Genomic DNA, 23884 nt, shown 5'->3' with positions numbered 1-23884 from the left:
GAAGATGAAGGAGAAAATGGAGGGGGGGGGGGGGTAGTGGCAGTGGGGTCTGACATCCAGTGGTGTTGCAGGACTCACCGTGTTCAGCGAGGCCAGAGCACAGACACGGCAGCAGCCAGAACAGGTGTCGGAAAGGCAGCGACATCTCCACACAATCTGAAAAACATGTTACATACACACTGAGTCATGTGTCATGATGCAAGACTGTCAAACCAACAATACACATCATTTAAAATAATAATAATTAAGGCTCATATCGTATTATACACCCGAATCTCAGAAACACTAGCATATAATATACGGTATATCTCCTATACATGGTCATATAATTATTATCATTTAGACGTGACAGATCAACAATATATATAAGGATCCTGTTCTAACAGTGTCATGTCTCTGGTGCTATAATAGTGTCATGTGTCTCTTGTCCCCTGCTCTGTCTTGGATGTCGTGTATAAGTGCAGCTGTTTGCCGTATTCATGCCTTAAGAAATTGCCCCTTGCGGGACTAATGACGTGTTTTTAATTGAATTGAAATAGTTTCAGGGTAGTTTTGGGATGTTGTCTGTGTGTGTGTGTCGGCATGTTCTCCGGGAGGAGAGGAGGGCGCGCAGCGGGACAGATGTTCACCGCGCCTCCCAGCTGCGCTCCGCGGGTCAGAGAGGACCACAGCTGGGAGGATAATAAACCTTATCAACCAATCGAGCATGTTAAGTTAAGCACTTGATGGATCTAAATGGACATAACTGGTCCTCTCTCTGTCAGCTCTATCAATGAGTTCGATATATCTTTGAGCTGATCAGCGTGGGAACATTCCGGACTACACACCAACACCATGCACACTGCCAGACGCGACAGAAATATGCGATAAAGCCACCAACTAACTAATGCACAGAGACGAAGTCTATATATCTTCCCGAGTATCCCGACGACACCACACGCGTTATTATCTTCATCAATAACTCTGTCGCGGTTATTATAGCTTTGCGATATTATAGTTGAAATCAATTCAAATAGAAATTGAGATTTGGTCACTGGAAGTGCAATAAGAAGAGCATTATTACGGGAGGAAAAGATACATATCAACAATACCTTGCAAGGCACAGTCCACTCCAGATATCCAATTGTAACAAGTTTCTATATCAGGTCTGGTCTTCTTCTAAAGTGTCCCAGAGAGAGAGAGGTCCGGTCCGGAGCTGAGCGGCGCGTTACTCCACTGGTCGGGTCTCTCCCACTACTCAGACCTGCCGCAAGTTCAAATCCACTTTATTGTCACTCATTAGGGGGAGGAGGGGCGAGGACACCCCCCCGGACACCGCCCAGTGCACTGCATCATGAAACACAGAGAGGGGGGGGGGAGAACCCCCCCCCCCCGAACACTGCATCATGAAACACAGAGAGGGAGGGGGGGGGGGGGGAGAGAACACCCCCCCCCCCCCCCCCCCCCCGAACACCGCCCAGTGCACTGCATCATAAAACACAGAGAGGGGGGGGGGGAGAGAGAGGTGGAGAGAGAGAGAGATCCCTCTCCACCTCTTTGGTCAGCCTATTGAGTGAAGTTGAGAGTTGGTTATACTTATTGGACTATCCATCACTAGAACACATAACTATACTGAATATCCAAATGCTTTAAAGAGGACGGTTTGTTTATCGTATACCATCAATCATTGGAATAACTGCCCACTGAACATAAGTAAATTGAATAGCAAAGTGTCTTTCAAATACCACCTGAGAATGCACTACTTAAATGTGAGCTAAATATTCTGATGTTTATAATGATGATTGTCGACAATGCTTTACTGTTTTTAGATTATCATTGTTAATTAAGAATTGTGATTGTCATATGCATCTCATGTATTGTTATGTTTTGTGTTTCTGTTGTCTTTCTTGGACCCCAGGAAGACTAGCTCGCCACTTAGGTGGCAGGTAATGGGGATCCTTTTAATTAAACAGCTAATGGGGATCCTTTTAATTAAACAGCTAATGGGGATCCTTTTAATTAAACAGCTAATGGGGATCCTTTTAAACAATAAACAATAACTGAATAGCTGAGCGTCAATAAGGACGATATTTTTTTACCCACTCCTACCTGAAAGGAGCGACATCAAAAAGGCAAAAAAAAAAGAAAAGCGCTTGGTGGTTCATGCATCTCTCAACAATGAGTCAATTGACATGATAAATAGCAAACCACAAGAACCTTTTTAATTATGAATCACAACGCATGATATTAAAAAAGACACGTTTATTTGGAAAACACACTTCAATTTCATAATCAAATACACTGTAAATACAGCATCGTGACTTTTTTTAATATGTATTTTTTAAGCACATCAAAAATTATCATTTGGATATACATTTAATATGAATGCATGTACACAAGAAGTATGCTTAAGTAAACAGATTTAGAGTGTAATTAAATCCTAACAAGACAACTTTGTTATAATACAACTAAATGTTCCCCCACATAATGTGATGCCCCCCTACTGGGGTAAGATGCCCCCTAGGATGTAATGTATCAATAAGCTTAACAAAGTAACCAATGTATTTTGTAAAAAGAGTTCAACTTCTCACAAAGCCTTCTCACTATTTTATCGTTTTACCCTCAGGGGATGAAGAAATCCAAGCTATAGCGCTACTAGTGATTTAATAGTGTTAGCAACTATATTATACTTTTTAAACTGATATAATACATTTCTCTATTATGTGATTTTGTTAGATGATAAGTGTATAAGTGTATTTTCTCAGAAATCTAATATTAGCTATTATTCAAATAATTGATGTCCATGGGGGGTGGGATTCGTGTTCCCTCAAAAGTCCTACTCTTACACTTTCATGGATACCTTTTTTTTTTCACACTAATTGTTCACTCTCCCTTTGATTCTCACATTAACTATAAAGAAGCGGATCTATGTACAGTCGTCTCTATAACGCTAGTGTAGAAACATCAATGGTGCCACTGGGTCATTCCTACCACTGGGTGTTGTTTGTACCAACAATCACCAGAGATGTCCAATAGAAACAGCTGTCCTGTCTAATTAACATATGTATAGCTCAGCGGTTCTCAACCTACGGGTTGCGACCCAAAGTGGGGTCGTGGGTAGGTGACAGTGTTAAAAAAAATAAAAATAAAAATGTTCTGGCAACATAGTTTGGCAAAATATGCCTTGTTTTATAAATGTGTATTGATAACATAGTGCTGTAATTACATTTTCTAATAAATATGCATGATCGAGTTCAACAACGTGTGCCTTTATTTTGATATTCCTTTAATTCCACGTTGAAATGACGCGGTATGTGGGGTCGCCAAAAAAAATCCTAAATAAAATGGGGTCGTGGTATAAAAAAGTTTGAGAACCGCTGGTACAGCTGGTTAAAGACTGGAGTCGAGTTCTGTCCTTGAAGCGTTTGCCATTTGAAAAGTCACTACAGTAGGTCTGAAGCAGTGACATCAAGGTGAAAGGTCACTACAGTAGGTCTGAAGCAGTGACATCAAGGTGAAAGGTCACTACAGTAGGTCTGAAGCAGTGGCATCAAGGTGAAAGGTCACTACAGTAGTAGGTCTGAAGCAGTGACATCAAGGTGAAAGGTCACTACAGGTCTGAAGCAGTGACATCAAGGTGAAAGGTCACTACAGTAGTAGGTCTGAAGCAGTGACATCAAGGTGAAAGGTCACTACAGTAGGTCTGAAGCAGTGACATCAAGGTGAAAGGTCACTACAGTAGGTCTGAAGCAGTGACATCAAGGTGAAAGGTCACTACAGTAGGTCTGAAGCAGTGACATCAAGGTGAAAGGTCACTACAGTAGGTCTGAAGCAGTGACATCAAGGTGAAAGGTCACTACAGTAGGTCTGAGGCAGTGACATCAAGGTGAAAGGTCACTACAGTAGGTCTGAAGCAGTGGCATCAAGGTGAAAGGTCACTACAGTAGGTCTGAAGCAGTGACATCAAGGTGAAAGGTCACTACAGTAGGTCTGAGGCAGTGACATCAAGGTGAAAGGTCACTACAGTAGGTCTGAAGCAGTGGCATCAAGGTGAAAGGTCACTACAGTAGGTCTGAAGCAGTGACATCAAGGTGAAAGGTCACTACAGTAGGTCTGAGGCAGTGACATCAAGGTGAAAGGTCACTACAGTAGGTCTGAGGCAGTGGCATCAAGGTGAAAGGTCACTACAGTAGGTCTGAAGCAGTGGCATCAAGGTGAAAGGTCACTACAGTAGGTCTGAGGCAGTGACATCAAGGTGAAAGGTCACTACAGGTCTGAAGCAGTGACATCAAGGTGAAAGGTCACTACAGTAGGTCTGAAGCAGTGGCATCAAGGTGAAAGGTCACTACAGGTCTGAAGCAGTGACATCAAGGTGAAAGGTCACTACAGTAGTAGGTCTGAAGCAGTGGCATCAAGGTGAAAGGTCACTACAGTAGTAGGTCTGAAGCAGTGACATCAAGGTGAAAGGTCACTACAGTAGGTCTGAAGCAGTGACATCAAGGTGAAAGGTCACTACAGTAGGTCTGAAGCAGTGACATCAAGGTGAAAGGTCACTACAGTAGGTCTGAGGCAGTGACATCAAGGTGAAAGGTCACTACAGTAGGTCTGAGGCAGTGACATCAAGGTGAAAGGTCACTACAGGTCTGAAGCAGTGACATCAAGGTGAAAGGTCACTACAGTAGTAGGTCTGAAGCAGTGGCATCAAGGTGAAAGGTCACTACAGTAGGTCTGAAGCAGTGACATCAAGGTGAAAGGTCACTACAGTAGGTCTGAAGCAGTGACATCAAGGTGAAAGGTCACTACAGTAGGTCTGAAGCAGTGGCATCAAGGTGAAAGGTCACTACAGTAGGTCTGAAGCAGTGACATCAAGGTGAAAGGTCACTACAGTAGGTCTGAAGCAGTGGCATCAAGGTGAAAGGTCACTACAGTAGGTCTGAAGCAGTGACATCAAGGTGAAAGGTCACTACAGTAGGTCTGAAGCAGTGACATCAAGGTGAAAGGTCACTACAGTAGGTCTGAAGCAGTGGCATCAAGGTGAAAGGTCACTACAGTAGGTCTGAAGCAGTGACATCAAGGTGAAAGGTCACTACAGTAGGTCTGAAGCAGTGGCATCAAGGTGAAAGGTCACTACAGTAGGTCTGAAGCAGTGACATCAAGGTGAAAGGTCACTACAGTAGGTCTGAAGCAGTGGCATCAAGGTGAAAGGTCACTACAGTAGGTCTGAAGCAGTGACATCAAGGTGAAAGGTCACTACAGTAGGTCTGAGGCAGTGACATCAAGGTGAAAGGTCACTACAGTAGGTCTGAAGCAGTGACATCAAGGTGAAAGGTCACTACAGTAGGTCTGAAGCAGTGACATCAAGGTGAAAGGTCACTACAGTAGGTCTGAAGCAGTGGCATCAAGGTGAAAGGTCACTACAGTAGGTCTGAAGCAGTGACATCAAGGTGAAAGGTCACTACAGTAGGTCTGAAGCAGTGGCATCAAGGTGAAAGGTCACTACAGTAGGTCTGAAGCAGTGGCATCAAGGTGAAAGGTCACTACAGTAGTAGGTCTGAGGCAGTGACATCAAGGTGTGTGTTTCAACCTGGAGACGACTATACATCTGTTAAAAATACACGTCTTAATGTCAACATATTTACATATCAAATGACCTCATAATTATTTCTTCGGTATACCTCCCCACTAATAAAACGAAGTTGGACGCTATTCAAAGATTAGCAAGACCATTACCATTCAAGATAGTTATTTAACAGAAGACTCCCAGATTGAGGATTCCATAATACAAAACATCACATCACCGTCAGAATTAAAACAAACATTTGAGCCACACCGTCCCCCTGCTGTCTGTATACTACAGGACATCACTGAGGCGTCCCCCTGCTGTCTGTATACTACAGGACATCACTGAGGCGTCCCCCTGCTGTCTGTATACTACAGGACATCACCGAGGCAGAGATGAAAGGGAGGATAATGATGAGTGACAGGACGGGGGAGGGGGGTACGAAGTAACATGAGAGGTCAAAAGTCCTCAAACAGGTCCTCCGCATTCAGGCTCGTCGTCATAGCGTCCGTGGAACGCCGGGGTGCCGGCTCCCGATTGGCTGCCGCGCCGACCACCAAGGGGGAGTCCCTCCTGGTGGAACACACACGCACACGCGCACACACACACACACACACACACACGCGCGCACACACACACACACACACACACACACACACACAGAGAAAGCAGGTCAGCGGGCTAATGAGGCTGGTTTACAGCCTACTTTTCCTGTTGAGACAGGAAGTATAGTGTGGCCCATAAGGTTCGAGACTAGAAACATATGGGAAGGTTTTATACCTGTGTGTGTGTGTGTGTGTGTGTGTGTGTGTGTGTGTGTGTGTGTGTGTGTGTGTGTGTGTGTGTGTGTGATGTTGGCAGCAGAGTACCTTTTAAGTTCTACACTGTCGGTCTGAGTACCTGTGAGTCTGTTGACGAATTGTGAAATGTTTCCCATTACATTTTCATCTTAAATATGATTAGTTTGTAATCCAGGCACATATTGCCTCATTTTATCATTTTATATATACGCCATGATGACATCACTGTGTATGTTTGAATTACATAAAGGGAAAGTTCTGAACATGGTGGAAGTTCTGGCTGTGTTTGAGTGAGACAGGCAGCTTGAGACAGACAGCTTCAGACAGACAGCTTCAGATAGACAGCTTCACACAGACAGACAGACAGACAGCTTCAGATAGACAGACAGACAGACAGCTTCAGATAGACAGACAGACAGACAGCTTCAGATAGACAGACAGACAGACAGCTTCACACAGACAGCTTCAGATAGACAGCTTCAGATAGACAGACAGCTTCACACAGACAGCTTCAGATAGACAGCTTCAGATAGACAGACAGCTTCACACAGACAGCTTCAGATAGACAGCTTCAGATAGACAGACAGCTTCACACAGACAGCTTCAGATAGACAGACAGCTTCACACAGACAGCTTCAGATAGACAGACAGACAGACAGCTTCACACAGACAGCTTCAGATAGACAGACAGCTTCACACAGACAGCTTCAGATAGACAGCTTCAGATAGACAGACAGCTTCACACAGACAGCTTCAGATAGACAGACAGCTTCACACAGACAGATTCAGACAGACAGCTTCAGACAGACAGCTTCAGATAGACAGACAGACAGACAGCTTCAGATAGACAGACAGCTTCACACAGACAGATTCAGACAGACAGCTTCAGATAGACAGACAGCTTCACACAGACAGATTCAGACAGACAGCTTCAGATAGACAGACAGCTTCACACAGACAGATTCAGACAGACAGCTTCAGACAGACAGCTTCAGATAGACAGACAGACAGACAGCTTCAGATAGACAGACAGCTTCACACAGACAGATTCAGACAGACAGCTTCAGATAGACAGACAGCTTCACACAGACAGATTCAGACAGACAGCTTCAGATAGACAGACAGCTTCACACAGACAGATTCAGACAGACAGCTTCAGATAGACAGACAGCTTCACACAGACAGATTCAGACAGACAGCTTCAGATAGACAGACAGACAGCTTCAGACACAGCTTCACACAGACATATTCAGACAGACAGCTTATGTTCTGGCAACATATTTTGGCTAAATATGCCTCGTTTTATAAATGTGTATTGATAACATAGTGCTGTAATAAAATTTTCTAATAAATATCCATGATCAAGTTCAACAACGTGTGCTTTTATTTTGATATTCCTTAATTCCACGTTGAAATTACACAATACATTAACTCAATGAGCGCCTAGAGGTCGCTGTTTACCGTCTGGTAAGAAGGCCAGCGCTGTAATGCAATGGGGATAATGCAGGTGTTTGCGAGTGCTAAAACTATATCAAATATAAAAAACAGATAATTTCTTCATACATACATTTCCGTTTTATACCGTGGTGAATATGAGTATAGTTTTAGAGTGATCCTGTCGAATCCCAATAAACTCCAGCAAACGGCGCTTCAATGCATTTCCTTAGAAATCATGCCATTTGTCGCTTGATTTATGAATCGTTCTGAAATAAACGCTAGATTATCGGTATTATATGTTTCATCATGCGCACACGGAAAAGTCGCCCCTCCGTGCTTTGGTCGGCGCCAACAGCACGCACACACACACGTTGTGATCGTTACGAAAGAAACATCGGATTAACCCAAGATTGGTAACACATCCTTACCTCACATCTGATGTACTGCAAAAATAATAATCCAATTCCTGATAGCCATTCCAAATATTGATCGCGTTTATTGATCCAACGTTTCTCAATGAATCCACGCTGCTCCAGTGTCCCCCAATCCATGTTTGTTATAACGTTACTCTTGCCCGAGAAGGAAAACCTGGAGCGGACTTCTTAGATCGATGCACAGCCAGAGGGATTCCAATGATGTGCAATACCGACCGCAAGGCGTTAGGCGGCGGTATTGGCCTTTTGCGAGCTCAGACCCATTCCCAATGATAACGTCAGGCTGGATGGATGAAAAATTAATGGATATAGCGAATAAAAGAAATAACAATTAAAACCCGACTTTTCTCGTGATTGGCGCTCAACCGCTGGCGAGATAACCCAACTTTTTTCGTGATTGGCGCTGAAACAGTTAAGTGTGGGGTCGCCAAAAAAAATCCTTGTGGTATAAAAAAGTTTGAGAACCCCTGCACCAAATAGTTCAAAGACATCACTTCGGTCTGAGGAGAAGAAGCAAGCTTTTGAAATAAATGTTGCACTGCAGTCAGGGCCGCCTCAGGGGGTGTGCGAGCAGTGCGGTCGCACAGGGCCTCGCGGGAAGGGGGGCCTAGCAAAAAAAAAATATATATATTATTATTATTATTATTTTTTTTTTTTTAATTTTCTTTTTTTTGCGAGGCCCCCCTTCCTGCAAGGCCCCTTTTCATCACAGACCTAAAATCTAGTTTTTCTTACATGCTTATATATTTCACATTATACGTTTGTAGAATAGTGTTCCGGTTTCTGCATCTCTGCTGCTCTGCAGATAGACACGTTTGTAGAATAGACTGAATAGTGTTCCGGTTTCTGCGGCTCTGCTGCTCTACAGATAGACACGTTTTTAGAATAGTGTTCCGGGCTCTTCCCAGACCCACGAGGTACAGGATCTATTCAGCGCTATTCAGAGGAGGGAGTGGATGTCTTTTGAAAAGCAGCATGGAGCAGAATAAATTACACTGTGTATGACCAAGTATGATGGTTATGCCAACTTTGCCAAGACGAAGAGGATGTTCGGCAGATGGACTGAAGATGAAAGTTGTTGCATGTTAGAATAACCTTCAGTCAGGCTATAGCTATGTCGGCTAGTACTAGTAGCAATTTGCTAAAGGCAGGGATGCGTAACTAGCGTTAGCTAATGCTAGCTAGCGTTAGCTAACGCTAGTTAGCTAGCGTTAGCTAGCTAGCGTAACGCTAGTTAGCTAGCGTTGCTAACGCTAGTTAGCTAGCGTTAGCTAACGCTAGCTAGCTAGCATTAGCTAACGCTAGTTATGCGTCCCTGCCTTTAGCTAATTGCTAAGTTATCGAGTGCTAACGTGTGGCAGATAAACTAGGGCTCCCAAGGGACTGGTACTTTTCATCTCCACGGAAGGTCTCCTTCCAACTTTGCCATTGATACTGCGTTATGGTGAGTTTTTTCAACCTATTCTATTCCCGCCGTTGAGCTCTCTCTCTCTCTCTTTTTCTCTCTCTCTCTCTCTCTCTCTCTTTCTCTCTCTCTCTCTAAAACAGTGCTTCCCAATCCTCTCCTCGAAGCACCCCAGCCGTTCCATGTATTTGTTAAATTCCACCACCAGCACACCTGATTCAACTTAACAAGCCCTTTATTAGTTGAATCAGGTGGTGGAATTTAACAAATACATGGAACGGCTGGGGTGCTTCGAGGAGAGGATTGGGAACCACTGTTCTAACACACACACACATACATGCTCTCTCTCTAACACACACACACACACAGACATGCTCTCTCTCTCTAACACACAAACACACATGCTCTCTCTCTCTCTTTCTAACACACACAGACATGCTCTATATCTCTCTCTAACACAAAATGACATGCTCTCTCTCTATCTTTCCCTCTCTTTCTAACACACACACACATATACATGCTCTCTCTCTTAACACACACACACAAACAGACATGCTCTCTCTCTATCTCTCTCTTTCTAACACACACAGACATGCTCTATCTATCTCTCTCTCTTCAATTCAAATGGGCTTTATTTCACATTATTGTATTTCTCCCAGTAGGTATGGGAGTTTTGAGTTATTGTCCATGTTTTCAAAGTCTCTTTGGGTGTTTGTGGCAATTTGTGGGAAGTATGTCTTGGTATAGTGGGCAGGTTGTTAAGAAGTGGAGCTCGGTTTCCACCTCATCTTGTGTGCAGTGGGTGCATAGTCTGTCTTAGCTTGGGAGCCAGGGCCCTCATGCATCAATGTGGACGTAGAACTTGACCTACTTCCACACGTAAGCACGGAATGTAGAACTAGCGCACGCACAGGGAAGTCGGCATTCATCACACGTGCGTACGCAGGCTCTATGGTCCTCCGTGTTGATGAATACCACTTTGTTCTACCGTCAATGCTCGTGCATGATTATCCATATATGGTCATGAAAATGAGGAAACACCCCCCATGGGATGTGAAATAATGGACCGACCCGAGCGGGACTCCGAGAAACTCCACGGAGAATTCACTGCTGTCGAACCAAGAAGACACTATCGCGTATTATGATTTATGGGATAAATAAAAGGCGGACTTGTAAACGGTGATGTCAGATATCAACGGCTCCCTAAGACCATTGCTGCAATTCTGCCTGGACAGCTCAAAATACTAATAAAGACCGTTCGTTGACCACTGTTTGGCGTTGGTTGTGTGTCATTATAACCGTGCTGTAATATGAATGCCTTTATTAGTTGTGTTCGATTGGCTATATGATTTTTAGAGGCATCTATTTTGTTGTCGGCTAATAAAGACCGCGCTGGAATATGACTGCCTTTTCCCGTGTTGTTTGATTAATACCCACGGATTAAAGTTCTCCTCAATTCTATTCCAAATCGCGATGGATCTCCCGTCAATTTTCTACCTGCTGCATATGATTTCTAGAGGCATACTACAATCTATTTTGATGTCAGTATTGGGTAGCCTATATAAACAATATAATACGAGAGCATATACAAGAACAATGAATCTCACTGCCTGTATGATGTATCCTGCCTTTCAATACATGAACTTGAATTCCATCATGTTTGTGTGCGGGACTCAAGGCTGCTGTCACAATGGGTGGTACCGCCGTACAGTAATAATAACAGTCCACACAATATCACGATCCATGCCATAGCCTATGTTCCATTAGGACATGATCTGTGACGACAAATGTTCTAGAATGTTTGATTAAGATATCATACTCTGACAGCATGCCTATGAGCAACAAAAACGCGAACTTGAATCCCATCATATACATAGTCTGTCCACTATAGTGTCATTGCAATGCGTTTTCTATTCTTTCTTATACAGTAAAAAGGGGGAAGAACACTATATTCATATGACTTATTCTGCTTACAGCTTCGAAATTCCACTTGTTTCGTTTAACGTAAAGCCTTTTAAATATAATCAAAACGTTCCCGTGTTTCGGCGGTCTGTGCGCAAAATAATAACGAGTTGAGCTTTATGATTTATGATGAATTGAAAATGGGGGACCCTGATGTAAACAGGACGAAAGTTGGTCTGCATCCCCAATTAACAATTGTATGTACTGAGCTGTACTGTACTGTACCCATTCTGCAATCTGTTAATAAACTTTTCAATCAATCAATCAATCAAGCTACGCGGAGCGCAGTCAGTCAGTAGCCTACACCCCGTATATTCCGATAACGCTATATAAACCATGCTGCATTCATTCTGAGAGAAAGATCTATTATTCCAAATGCTATTTATAGGGTTTTGACCATAATTACACTACTGTTGCTATCTTACAATGAACTATAATGAACTACGGTTCATACAGAACATCCAGTGTTATTATGCACAGAAGCTCATTTCCTTGTTGTAATAATATATTCTACCACTGGGAGCTAGGTACGCCAGGTCTGACCTGTGCGTAGATGTACGCACGAAGTCAAGTTCAAGTTCAAATTGATGAATCCCACTCTTTGCTTAGAAATGATCGTACGCACGGGTTACGCACAGATCTGTGCGTAGAACACGTTGATGCATGAGGGCCCAGGTCTGCCTATGGCGGCCTTTCTCAATGGCTAGGCTGTGCTCGCTGAGTCTGTACCTAGTCAAGGATCTTCTTAGTATTGGGTCAGTCACAGTGCTCAGGTATTCTGCCACTGTGTACTCTCTGTTTAGGGCCAAATAGCATTTCAATTTGCTCTGGTTTTGGGTTGTTTCTTTCCAATGTGTCTCTCTTTCTCTCTCTCTCTCTCTGGCCTTGCTCTGGTGGAGGGTCAGGGGCATTGCCGGGTCTGTGCAGCGATAACACTGTATATTGACTGTAGAACGGGAGCTCTCTCTCGCTCTCTCGCTCTCTTTCTTGCTATATGTTGACTGTATCATGCCCAGCCTCGGGCAGCGCTATTATTTAAGAATATGTTGACTGTACGGAAAAAAAATATATATATATATATATATATATATTATTTTTTTTTACCTTTTATGGGGGGGGGGGGGGGGGGGCTCGCGTTTAAATCTCGCACAGGGCCTCGCATTTCTCCCAGGCGGCCCTGACTGCAGTATTCTAGTGGTGGATGGCTTTGCTTGCATGTCGTGTAGGGGTTAAAACTTTCTGAACCCCTGTGTACTGCTTGTCGGAAGCGGCCCAGGTCTTAGATTACACTACTAGCGAATAATTTCATAACACGCTGTGTCAAAAAGTACAAACTATCGCTTTAATACCCATCATTGACCTACCAGGAGCCACGCTCTCTTTTCTTGATCCTCCAAAAAGTTTGTTTAAGGGAAGCAACAGTCGTGATTGGAGGATCAAAAAAAGACGGCGGGGCTTGATATAGGTAAATTGTATGTAGGTTTTTACCAACGCACTTTCAGTTCCGCGTTTGGGTTCCGCGATCTGATTGGCCACTGACGTTTATGTCAGCGCCAATCGCGTTACGCCTAGTTCTATCACTGGTTAAGCTTGGCGACTCTTTCGAAGTTGGTTAAGGTTAGAGTTTGTCTTAGAGCAGGGCGATAGACCACCAGCCCTGATTCCAAACTCTAACCTTAACCAACTTCGAAAGAGTAGCCAAGCTTAACCAGTGATAGAACTAGGCGTTAGCTAGCTAGCAGACTGTTAGAGGCAGAACTAGGCGTAACGCGATTGGCGCTGAGAGAAACGTCAGTGGCCAATCAGATCGCGGAATCCGAACGCAGAACTGAAAGTGCGTTGGTAAAAATCTTTACACAACCGGGATAGGAGTATAGGTCATTAGGTGGAGAGGAAAGGAGGCAAGGATACAAAAGTAGGGAGGAGGAACTGAGGATAGGAGGATAACTGAACAGAGGAGAACTGAACAGAGAGGATAACTGAGGAGAGAGAACTGAGGAGAGAACTGAGGAGAGAGAACTGAGGAGAGAACCGAGGAGAGAACTGAGAGAACTGAGGAGAGAGAGAACTGAGGAGAGAGAACTGAGGGGAGAGAGAAGTGAGGAGAGAGAGAACTGATGAGAGAGAACTGAACCGAGAACTGAACAGAGAGAAGTTCAAGTTCAAGTTCTTTAATAGTTGTCATACAGAAGTACAGAATACTTTCATACAAAATGCTTCTTACTGTTACGCTCCAGAGACTGTGCTAGACAAGATAGTATCAAATAACATAATAACATAATATAGCATGAATTTAGAAGAAGAAAATGAGGTCACAGTTGTTCGGTATAGACATATGTACAATGTTCTGAGTTACCATATAATATACAATACACAATACTATGCAGTGTACTAATGTACAGTACTATCTAGTGCAAAGCAGAAATGGGATGAGGTACAATTTTAGGTACAATTTACAGTAAGGTGTACGAGTTGTAGTGCAATCCTTCATCCATAAATATAAAGTGTGGGGAGTGGGTGCTACAGTGTGTTTGTTTAAAGAACGCAAGGTTATCCTATAACCTAGTTATATGAATACTGGCAGAGCGTCTCGCTCTTTGCCATTATGAGATAACTCTTATCTCCTAGCACCTACTGTGCTCATGAACAAACAATTTACACTCATGCACGTGACCAGGCCACGCCCCCGCATCCTGCTATAAGACGCCGGACATGGTCACACTACCTTCCTCGGAAAAAAGTTTCCAGCACTGAAAACCCAACCAAGGAACCTCAGGGCGTTAAGAGCGAGACGCTCTGCCAGTATTCATATAACTAGGTTATAGGATAACCTTTCGTTATATTATCATACTGGTAACCGCGTCTCGCTATTTGCCATTATGAGATATGGGACAGAGCAGACGCGTGACCCGGCAAGTGTACCCCCTGAGGGCCCGTAAGCCCCACTACCAGGGAGGAGGGGAGTCCCGTCCATCCGCCCGTCCTAACGAAGGGGGGGAGGCAGTCAACTCCACCAAAGTGCGTAAAAAGGGGGAACCAAAGACCCGTGAAAAACGCACAGTACAGGCGGGACCACGTGTGACACAGCCACACACCCCTGCTAGCCCACCAACTGGCGGGACACAGGGGAGGTCCCAGACCTCAGAACCGCCTGGGAGACAGAACCCCCAGTCATGTCCATGAGGTAAAACTTAACGAAGGGACCCGGGGAGGACCAGGAGGCCGCAGCACAGATGTCCTCCACCGAGGCCCCCCCTAACAAGGTGGCAGAGGCCGCCACTCCACTCCACGAGTGGAGTGTGCCCTGACACCCCCAGGGGGGACCTGTCCAGCCAACGTGTAGCAAAGGGCAATGCCCTCGCACAACCAATGTGAGAGGCGCTGCTTGGACAGTGCCTTACCTGGCTGAGGGCCACCGTAACAAACAAACAGTTGATCGGCACGGATGCTTCACTGAAGGCACGCGGCCCGCAGCCAAAGGGAACAAATCAGAGCCCGTATCCCGCTGGTGTTGGGGGGGGAGTGACCGGAGAGCGAGCTAACCACAGCTAGACGACAAAAAAAATTTAGGGCGTGCTCATCTAATGTAGCCGATCCCTCGGCCGCCAAGGCTGTCGGCCTTGCGATCACCTGTGTCCAGGGTACCTCAGGCGGGGGAAACATGGCCGCTGGTTGGGGGCCTCGCAACAGCCGCTGGCAAGGCCACGCCCTCACCTCTGGCTGCGCGGTGTGAGGCCTAGGTCAAATACCGCCCGCTCTCCTGCGGAAAGACCAAAGTCCCTCTGCGGAGAGGGGAGCCCTGAGGAGGGAAAAAAACCTTCTCTCCTCCTCAAGGGGAGACTGATCCAACCAAAGATGCCTGTGAACAAGCGTTGACAGCATCCTAGCCCTCCCTGCGGTTATAGCTTGAAGCTAGGTCAAAAGCGAATAACCTCAAAACCTTGCGCGATGTTCTGACGTCGGCTGGCCCTAAGGCCCACCCCACCCACGACAAAATTTGACAGAAAAAACAGCAATTTGAACAATGTTGCCAGACGCTGCTAATTCTATAGGCTTTAGCAGCCCACCAGCCACCTGCCGGGCCGACTCGCACTAACACACTGCAGAATGGGCTAGCCCATACACACAACTGTTAAGGGGATGCAGACCAGAGAAAAACACCAGTCCCGCACACAATTCATAGTTTCACAAAAAGCACACCAGCCCTGAGCCTCAGCCCATCCACCCATGAAATGGTAAACAAGCCCCCGTCAAAACCGCCAACATTAGACACCGATTGACCGTCAGCATAAATGGTTAAGAGGAGGGAAGACCTTTTAGTGAAGACAGCCCTCGGTGGGGAACAAAGAACGGAGACCCAGCATTGTAGCATTAGCCGCGCACACTAGGATAGTTGGGAAAACACCCAAAACAGAGTCATGATGACCATGTTTTCCCAAATATCCTGCCCCCCCGCCAATACATCACATGGCTGTCTCACGGGACAACGAGCAGTATTACTCATGCTAGTATCAATACCTGACAACACAGGCCTACCTGTGCACGACGTAGCTCGACTGCTACCGTCGCGCGACGTCCCTCGATCCGCTGTCACGAGATGAGGAAACCCCAGGACGCGTGTATCACAACGGAATTCGGTTTCCGGGTTCCTCTGATTGGCCGCAACCCCCACGTGACCCCCCCTATCCACCGCTCTGCCGCTGCCGCGGCAGCGCGATTGTTTACATCAGGGTCCCCCATTTTCAATTCATATAGAACGACTACGCCGTAACAAATCATTAAAAAAATATACCGTTAACTGGAATATGTTGTGCCTTTACACATATGTTGGATTATGTAATTGGTTTGTCATGACAAACAAATAAAAAAAATCACGATTTACCAGCTGGCTACAACATGTGTGTTGATGTTGTAGCCACCTCCTCCGCGGCAGGAATACTAAGCTCCCCTCAAGCTGTTCTTGCCCGCCTGATGGGAGCATAATCCCCGCATCCGATTTGTCTGCTGAATACCCCCAAACATGGAGGTCCCGAATGCATGGAAGTATTGATTGCGCCGTAACAAATCATTAAAAAAAGATACCGTTAACTGGAATATGTTGTGCCTTTACACATATGTTGGATTATGTAATTGGTTTGTCATGACAAACAAATAAAATATCGCATCCGCCGGCTGTCTCTGGCTTGCTCCAGCGGACACCAGAGCTCAGCCCGCGGCGAGAATGTGCTGCCGAGAGCGGCATCGCTGAGCTCTGGCTCTGACTACATGCAGTCACTGAGTGTTGTGTTGCTGTAGCCAGCGGGTAAATCGCGATTTTTTTAATTTGTTTGTCATGACAAACCAATTACATAATCCAACATATGTGTAAAGGCACAACATATTCCAGTTAACGGTATATTTTTTTAATGATTTGTTACGGCGTAGTCGTTCTATATGAATTGAAAATGGGGGACCCTGATGTAAACAAGACAAACGTCTTTCTCAGGTCTGCATCCCCTTAACAATTGTGTGTATTGAGCCGTACTGTATTGTACCCATTCTGCAATCTGTTAAATAAAGTTTTCATTCATTCATTCAGTCAATACTTCCGTGTGTATAAATTGAGGAAACGAGCGAGCGCATCCGCTCGCTCTGCCGACTGCCGCGCGTGGCAGCGGCGCGGAGAGCGGTGGATAGGGGGGGCGGGTCACGCGGGGGTCGCGGCCAATCAGAGGAACCCGGAAACCGAATTCCATTGCGGAAGTGATACACGCCCCCAGGACAGGCCCGATGCGCTGTTTAGGATGTGCTGAGAAGATTCCAGGGGCTGGTGAACCTCCGGCGAAAACCCAACATTGTGTAATTTCTCCCTGCGTTTCATAACAACTAGTTCACGGAGTGCACTGCAACGTCCATGTTGGAAACAAAAAACGCGGAAGGTAGAGTGTGACCATGTGCAGCGTCTTATAGCAGGATGCGGGGGCGTGGCCTGGTCACGTGCATGAGTGCAAATTGTTTGTTCATGAGCACAGTAGGTGCTAGGAGATAAGAGTTCTCATAATGGCAAAGAGCGAGACGCGATGACCAGTATGATAATATAACTGAGGAGAGAGAACTGATGAGAGAAGAACTGAGGAGAGAGAACTGAACAGAGAGAACTGAGGAGAGAGAACTGAGGAGAAAGAACTGAGGAGAGAGAGAACTGAGGAGAGAGAGAACAAAGGAGAGAGAGAGAACTGAGAGAGAGAGAGAACTGAGGAGAGAGAGAACTGAGGGGAGAGAACTGAGGAGAGAGAGAAGTGAGGAGAGAGAACTGAGGAGAGAGAAAAGTGAGGAGAGAGAAGTGAGGAGAGAACTGAGGAGAGATAAGTGAGGAGAGAGAACTGAGGAGAGAGAGAGAACTGAGGAGAGAGAGAACTGAACAGAGAGAACTGAGGAGAGAGAACTGAGGAGAAAGAACTGAGGAGAGAGAACTGAGGAGACAGAACTGAGGAGACAGAACTGAGAGAGAACTGATGAGAGAGAACTGAGGAGAGAGAACTGAAGAGAGAGAGAACTGAGGAGAGAGAACTGAGGAGAGAGAGAACCGAGGAGAGAGAACTGAGGAGAGAGAACTGAGGAGAAGAACTGAGGAGAGAGAACTGAGGAGAGAGAGAACTGAGGAGAGAACTGAGGAGAGAGAACTGAGGAAAGAGAGAACTGAGGAGAGAGAACTGAGGAGAGAGAACTGAGGAGAGAGAACTGAGGAGAGAGAACTGAAGAGAGAGAGAACTGAGGAGAGAGAACTGAGGAGAGAGAGAACTGAGGAGAGAGAACTGAGGAGAGAGAACTGAGGAGAGGAGGAGGACCTGAACAGAGGAAGAGGACCTGAACAGAGGAAGAGGACCTGAACAGAGGAGTGTGGGGAAGGTAGCGAGGAGGAGAACCTGAACAGAAGCCGGCGAGCGACTGGCGTTCCATCCTCAGGGACTCTGTTAACTCGACGCTGAATGAATGGCTCATATTTTCTGACCTGTAAAATATGACCTCTCTCTACAAACCAAGTACCTGCCTTCCCCTCTCAGTAAATCATCGGGACAAAAAAAATACGGAGCACCTCTCAACCCTGGCCTCTGTGATTGAGAGGACATGTACATGAGAGGGACTGGGGCCCCGTTCTGAGTTATATAAAATAAAAATAAACGCACACAAAATCAATATCATCTTGAAAAAAACGTTTTATTTCCAAAAAAAAAAACCTTGAATGAATGGGGAACAGGAACATTATGATTCCAACCTTCTGGGTCTCTCCCAATCCAAGCCCTGTGAAGCCAAGTCAACGGGGGACAAGAAGAAGGAGGAGGTAAAGGCTCCCCCCTTCTGAACAGAGGCCATTGATTTGGGTGGAAACGGTGTGAGATTGTGGGGAGAACGCACGCGGGTGGGGGGGGGGGGTGGGGGGGTGGGAGAGACCCCCGAGCTAGTTCGTCTAAATCATTACCAACTGTATGACAAACAACACCGTGCGCTCGCTCCCCTCCTGGAAGCGGTTAGGAGGGGAACAAGAGACGTGTTTCAGCGGAGAGAGAGAGAGAGAGAGAGAGAGAGAGAGAGAGAGAGAGAGAGAGAGATGTTGAAAACCAACTGCTATAGAATGGACCACCAGAGACTCTGGAGGACATGGCGGAGGAGGGGACATGAGGTGAGCATTTCAACCCTAAGCAGCGGGGTTAAGCTCCAGCATGATGTGTATGAGCCTCCCCCCCCCAACCCCACACACCCCCCCCCCCACACACACACACACACACACACACACACACACACACACACACACACCACCCCCATGGCTGTTCTGGTGACATACCAAAAGTGCAACCTTCTACCTCAATTATGTGCTAGTTTGTAGTTTGTAGAGAACAAGTCTCTTAGTCTTTGGCCAGCCTGGTGGTACGATGATTATACCTGGCTCTCACACTCACCACTCTCCTTTTCTCTAAACAAGACTCCCAAACCATTCCAATGCTTTCTCTCTCTCTCTCCCACATGCCACACACACACCACACATACACACACACACACACACACAACTCCCCAGAGATTCCGAACAGCCCAAAAGAAGGTATCAACGACAGATGTAATGTGAGATCTTTGTGCTTTTTAAAGGGGCCATTTGAGCGCCAGAAGAGTGCTGTTCAGCTCTATGTTTTGGAGTGACAGCAGACATTGCTACAGCAGACATCTCTACAGCAGACATCTCTACAGCAGACATCTCTACAGCAGACATCGCTACAGCAGACATCGCTACAGCAGACATCTCACAGCAGGTATCTCTACAGCAGACATCTCTACGGCAGGTATCTCTACAGCAGACATCTCTACAGCAGACATCTCTACAGCAGACATCTCTACAGCAGACATCTCTCCAGCAGACATCTCTACAGCAGATATCTCTACAGCAGACATCTCTACAGCAGACATCTCTACAGCAGACATCTCTACAGCAGGTATCTCTACAGCAGACATCTCTACAGCAGGTATCTCTACAGCAGACATCTCTACAGCAGACATCGCTACAGCAGACATCTCTACAGCAGACATCTCTACAGCAGATATCTCTACAGCAGACATCTCTACAGCAGACATCTCTACAGCAGACATCTCTACAGCAGGTATCTCTACAGCAGACATCTCTACAGCAGACATCGCTACAGCAGACATCGCTACAGCAGACATCTCTACAGCAGGTATCTCTACAGCAGACATCTCTACAGCAGGTATCTCTACAGCAGACATCTCTACAGCAGGTATCTCTACAGCAGACATCTCTACAGCAGACATCTCTACAGCAGACATCTCTACAGCAGGTATCTCTACAGCAGACATCTCTACAGCAGACATCTCTACAGCAGACATCTCTACAGCAGGTATCTCTACAGCAGACATCTCTACAGCAGACATCTCTACAGCAGACATCTCTACAGCAGACATCTCTACAGCAGGTGTCTCTACAGCAGACATCTCTACAGCAGGTATCTCTACAGCAGACATCTCTACAGCAGACATCTCTATAGCAGGTATCTCTACAGCAGACATCTCTACAGCAGACATCTCTATAGCAGGTATCTCTACAGCAGACATCTCTACAGCAGACATCTCTACAGCAGACATCTCTACAGCAGGTATCTCTACAGCAGGTATCTCTACAGCAGACATCTCTACAGCAGACATCTCTACAGCAGGTATCTCCAAAACAAAGCAAATAAATGGTAAATGGTGTTTAAATAGCACTCTTATCCAAAGTGCTTTAAAATTTTGTTCCTCACATTCACCCATTCACTCACGCATTCACACAATCACAGCGGAGGCGACCATGCAAGGAGCCAACTTGCACATTGGGAGCAATTAGGGGCTACGTGTCTTGCTCAACAACACTTTGACGTGGTGCCGGGGAGGAGCGGGAATCGAACCGGGAACCTTCATATTACCAGACAACCGCTGCTCTACCTCCTGAGCCACTGTTGCTCCAAATCACACTGGATGGATAGATATTACTCTGGATAAGGGGGGAAATGCGGTTTTCTATTTTATAATTTTTTTTGGGTGAACTGCCACTTTAACCCTTTAACAATACACATAAGGTTAACCCTTTCTCTGCCACACAACATCAGGTTAACCCTTTCACTGGCACACTACAGAAGGTTAACCCTTTACTATCACACTACTGACGGTAACTGTGTGGCAGTGAAAGGGTTAAAGCTCACATGGATCGTGTTAAGAGGGTCACATAGCCCGGTACACACGACCTCTAGCAACGTGTGCCAAGTCTTGTTTACAAACCAATGCAAAGCCCAGCTCTGTGCATCACGCACACACACTAAAATAAAAGCTCTATCCGCGCCATGTCTTGTAGTGATTACGTGCCGTGGCCAGGAGCTAGGTCCTGATGATCGTTTACAGAACCGCGTGGAGGCTTGTGAATGCGTGTCCCTGACTCAAGACTCGTCTCCCAGTCTCTCTCCTCTCATGGGAAAATCCTCTTATGAGCATACAAGCACTTAACTCAATGATAGGTTTATGGGAACTGCATCCACAGTCGAGGCAACAACAAAAAATCGTGAATCGAACGACTACGATAAACGGCTATTTAGTGTAGCTTAACGCTCAACGGAAAACCTTTTGAGAACGAGTGAAAGTCCTGAAGGCCTTTTCCCAAGTTACGAAACCACGGTTAAATTAGCTCTCTCTCGCTCTCCTTCAGTTTCTCTCTCCTCCTCTTCAGGGATCTTTTCTCCTTTTATTGCGCTTTCATTTTAGTCTCCTCTCTCTCTCTCCTCTCTCTCCTCTCTCCCTTCTGGTCCTGCTTCTCCTCCTCCTCCTCTCGGTCCTCTTTGTGAAGGACCTGTGCAGAGAAGAAATGGCTTAGTCACTCAGGATAAAGAAAGATATATGCAGGTGTGCTGTATACTTTGTGTTTGTTTGTTTTATTGCATTTTTTTTTATTCATAGTTATATATTTATAATGCTTGAACATTTTATTTGTGAATGTCTTATTTGTGCATACTCGTCATCTTGTCCCCCCCCCCCCCCCCCCTTTGAGGACCACAATGGAAATAAACCGTAAGGTTTTATTGTGTTTCAATCCTCGACGGTTTTAAATTATATGTGATGGCCGCTGTGTATCAGTATTGTATGTGATTTTAGACTGTTCAATAAATTCAACCAATCAATCAAAAAGGAGAGAGAGAGATAGAAGGTGACAGAGGAGAGGTAGAACGGGGTGATTGGCAAAGACACGACTGGGTTGTACACGACTGTCGTCGGCCCGTCTAAACCCCCCCCCCCCCCTCTCTAAACCTCCCGGTCGGCCACAGAAGCTCTCCTCCACACCCCCAGCAGACAAAAGGCCTCTCTTCTAACAGTGGAGCCTTCAGGCCAGTGTGTCTGCCAACTCAGAGGGAGCCAGGTCTACAGCCAGCGTGCCACTGGAGTGATCAAAACACACACACACAGCTGTGGATTGGCTCACTGCTGGTTCTTGTTGGACCGGGCCAGAGCTGGTAATAGTCTTGGTAATGGGCACCGCTAACAACTACCACAAGCAGCTGGGGATAGATGGATGGATGGGATGGTTGAATGGATGTATGGCACCACTTTTTCTTTTTTTGGCCATCTGCATGTGCTACCGAATCAAGAAAACCACTGGCGCTCTTGAGGGAGTTGAGTGAGGGGATATTATTCTTCACGCTTTTCTCGGAAAGCACGGGAGGCTTGATACGAAAACAAAAAAACACGAAGTCAGATTGATGCACGTCTCTTTAGAATAGTTTCTAAATGGCCACGTCCAATAAAACGAGTTGGACTGGCGAATGAGAGATATGGGCGCAAAAGGAGAGAGGGCTGGCATTGTGGGGCTTTTGGCTTGTGGAGCAAAGGGGACCGTGGAGACTATGGGGGAGTTAAAGACACAGAACAGAGTGGAGAGAACGTCATCGAGGTGGCGTTGGGAAAATGTTGTTTTGTGTTCGGCTCTGGAAGTCTCGCTGGGCCCTGGGCACAGACAATTACTTTTACAGCACAGAGATTTTCAAGCAACAACAAAAAAAAGCCTGACCTCCTCAAAACAAATCATCTATTAAACCGAAAAGATTAAAATAACATGGATTGTATGATCTTATGATGGCTGTGTTTTGATTCGAGGCTTTAAGCACACATAAGACCCGTGAGAACACAGCTTTAGGTCCGATGAACACGGATAGGGAACCGATTGTCTGAGAACATTGGTAATACAGAGAAAGAGAGAGAGAGCGAGACAGAGAGCGAGAGACAGAGACAGGGACAGGGACGGACAGAGAGAGAGAGAGAGAGAGAGACAGGGACAGACAGGGACAGAGAGAGAGAGTGTCAAAGAAGAAGGAGGAGGGTATCTTGAAGCAGGGGAGTTCACGAGCCCAGCAGCAGAAATCATAAACCCGCAGATCCTGCAAGACAGCAGTAGCCTTTAACTACCAATAAAACTGGAGTTGGTGAATATGATATTCCCTTCACGCTGGAATGCTGTAAATGTGATGTGCCCCGGAGGTGGACAGCTGGCCCGGGGTCTGTAGGGTCTGCTGCTGGAAGGGGAAGGCAAGAGTGGAAACTCTTAGAGCCGACACTCTCTGGGACTGGGACACTGGAACATGGGGACACCCCCCGTGACCCAAATAATCACTGTTCCTGCTCGCAATCTTCCTCCCTCCCTCTCTTCTATCCTCCTCTAAGTTCTTCCTCCACTGTGGTCTCTCTTCTATCCTCCTCTAAGTTCTTCCTCCACTGTAGTCTCTCTTCTATCCTCCTCTAAGTTCTTCCT

The 23884-nt window shown here is 45.9% G+C and overlaps 2 protein-coding genes across 2 annotated transcripts in view; both read right to left on the bottom strand.

The window, feature by feature from the left end:
* The window catches only part of LOC311237223 (uncharacterized protein), an 18838-nt gene extending 17608 nt beyond the window's left edge, over window positions 1–1230 (bottom strand). The window contains exons 1-2 of the mRNA XM_084325030.1: window positions 1092–1230; window positions 79–156 (exon numbers count right to left, since the gene is read on the bottom strand). Coding sequence (XP_084181156.1) covers window positions 79–145 — 67 coding nt within the window. The 5' untranslated portion in view covers window positions 146–156; window positions 1092–1230. The remainder of the gene's footprint in view (window positions 1–78; window positions 157–1091) is intronic.
* A 4137-nt stretch (window positions 1231–5367) lies between these two features.
* The window catches only part of xrcc4 (X-ray repair complementing defective repair in Chinese hamster cells 4), a 118592-nt gene continuing 100075 nt past the window's right edge, over window positions 5368–23884 (bottom strand). Inside the window, 1 exon segment of the mRNA XM_084325356.1 lies at window positions 5368–6112. Within this exon segment, the coding sequence (XP_084181482.1) occupies window positions 5998–6112 (115 nt within the window). The 3' untranslated portion in view covers window positions 5368–5997.

This window comes from Notolepis coatsorum (assembly GCF_963971535.1).
Source record: "Notolepis coatsorum genome assembly, chromosome: 11".
NCBI lineage: Eukaryota > Metazoa > Chordata > Actinopteri > Aulopiformes > Paralepididae > Notolepis > Notolepis coatsorum.
The sequence above is the reverse complement of the archived record's forward strand: the minus strand, read 5'-3'. Positions and strand labels throughout refer to the sequence as shown.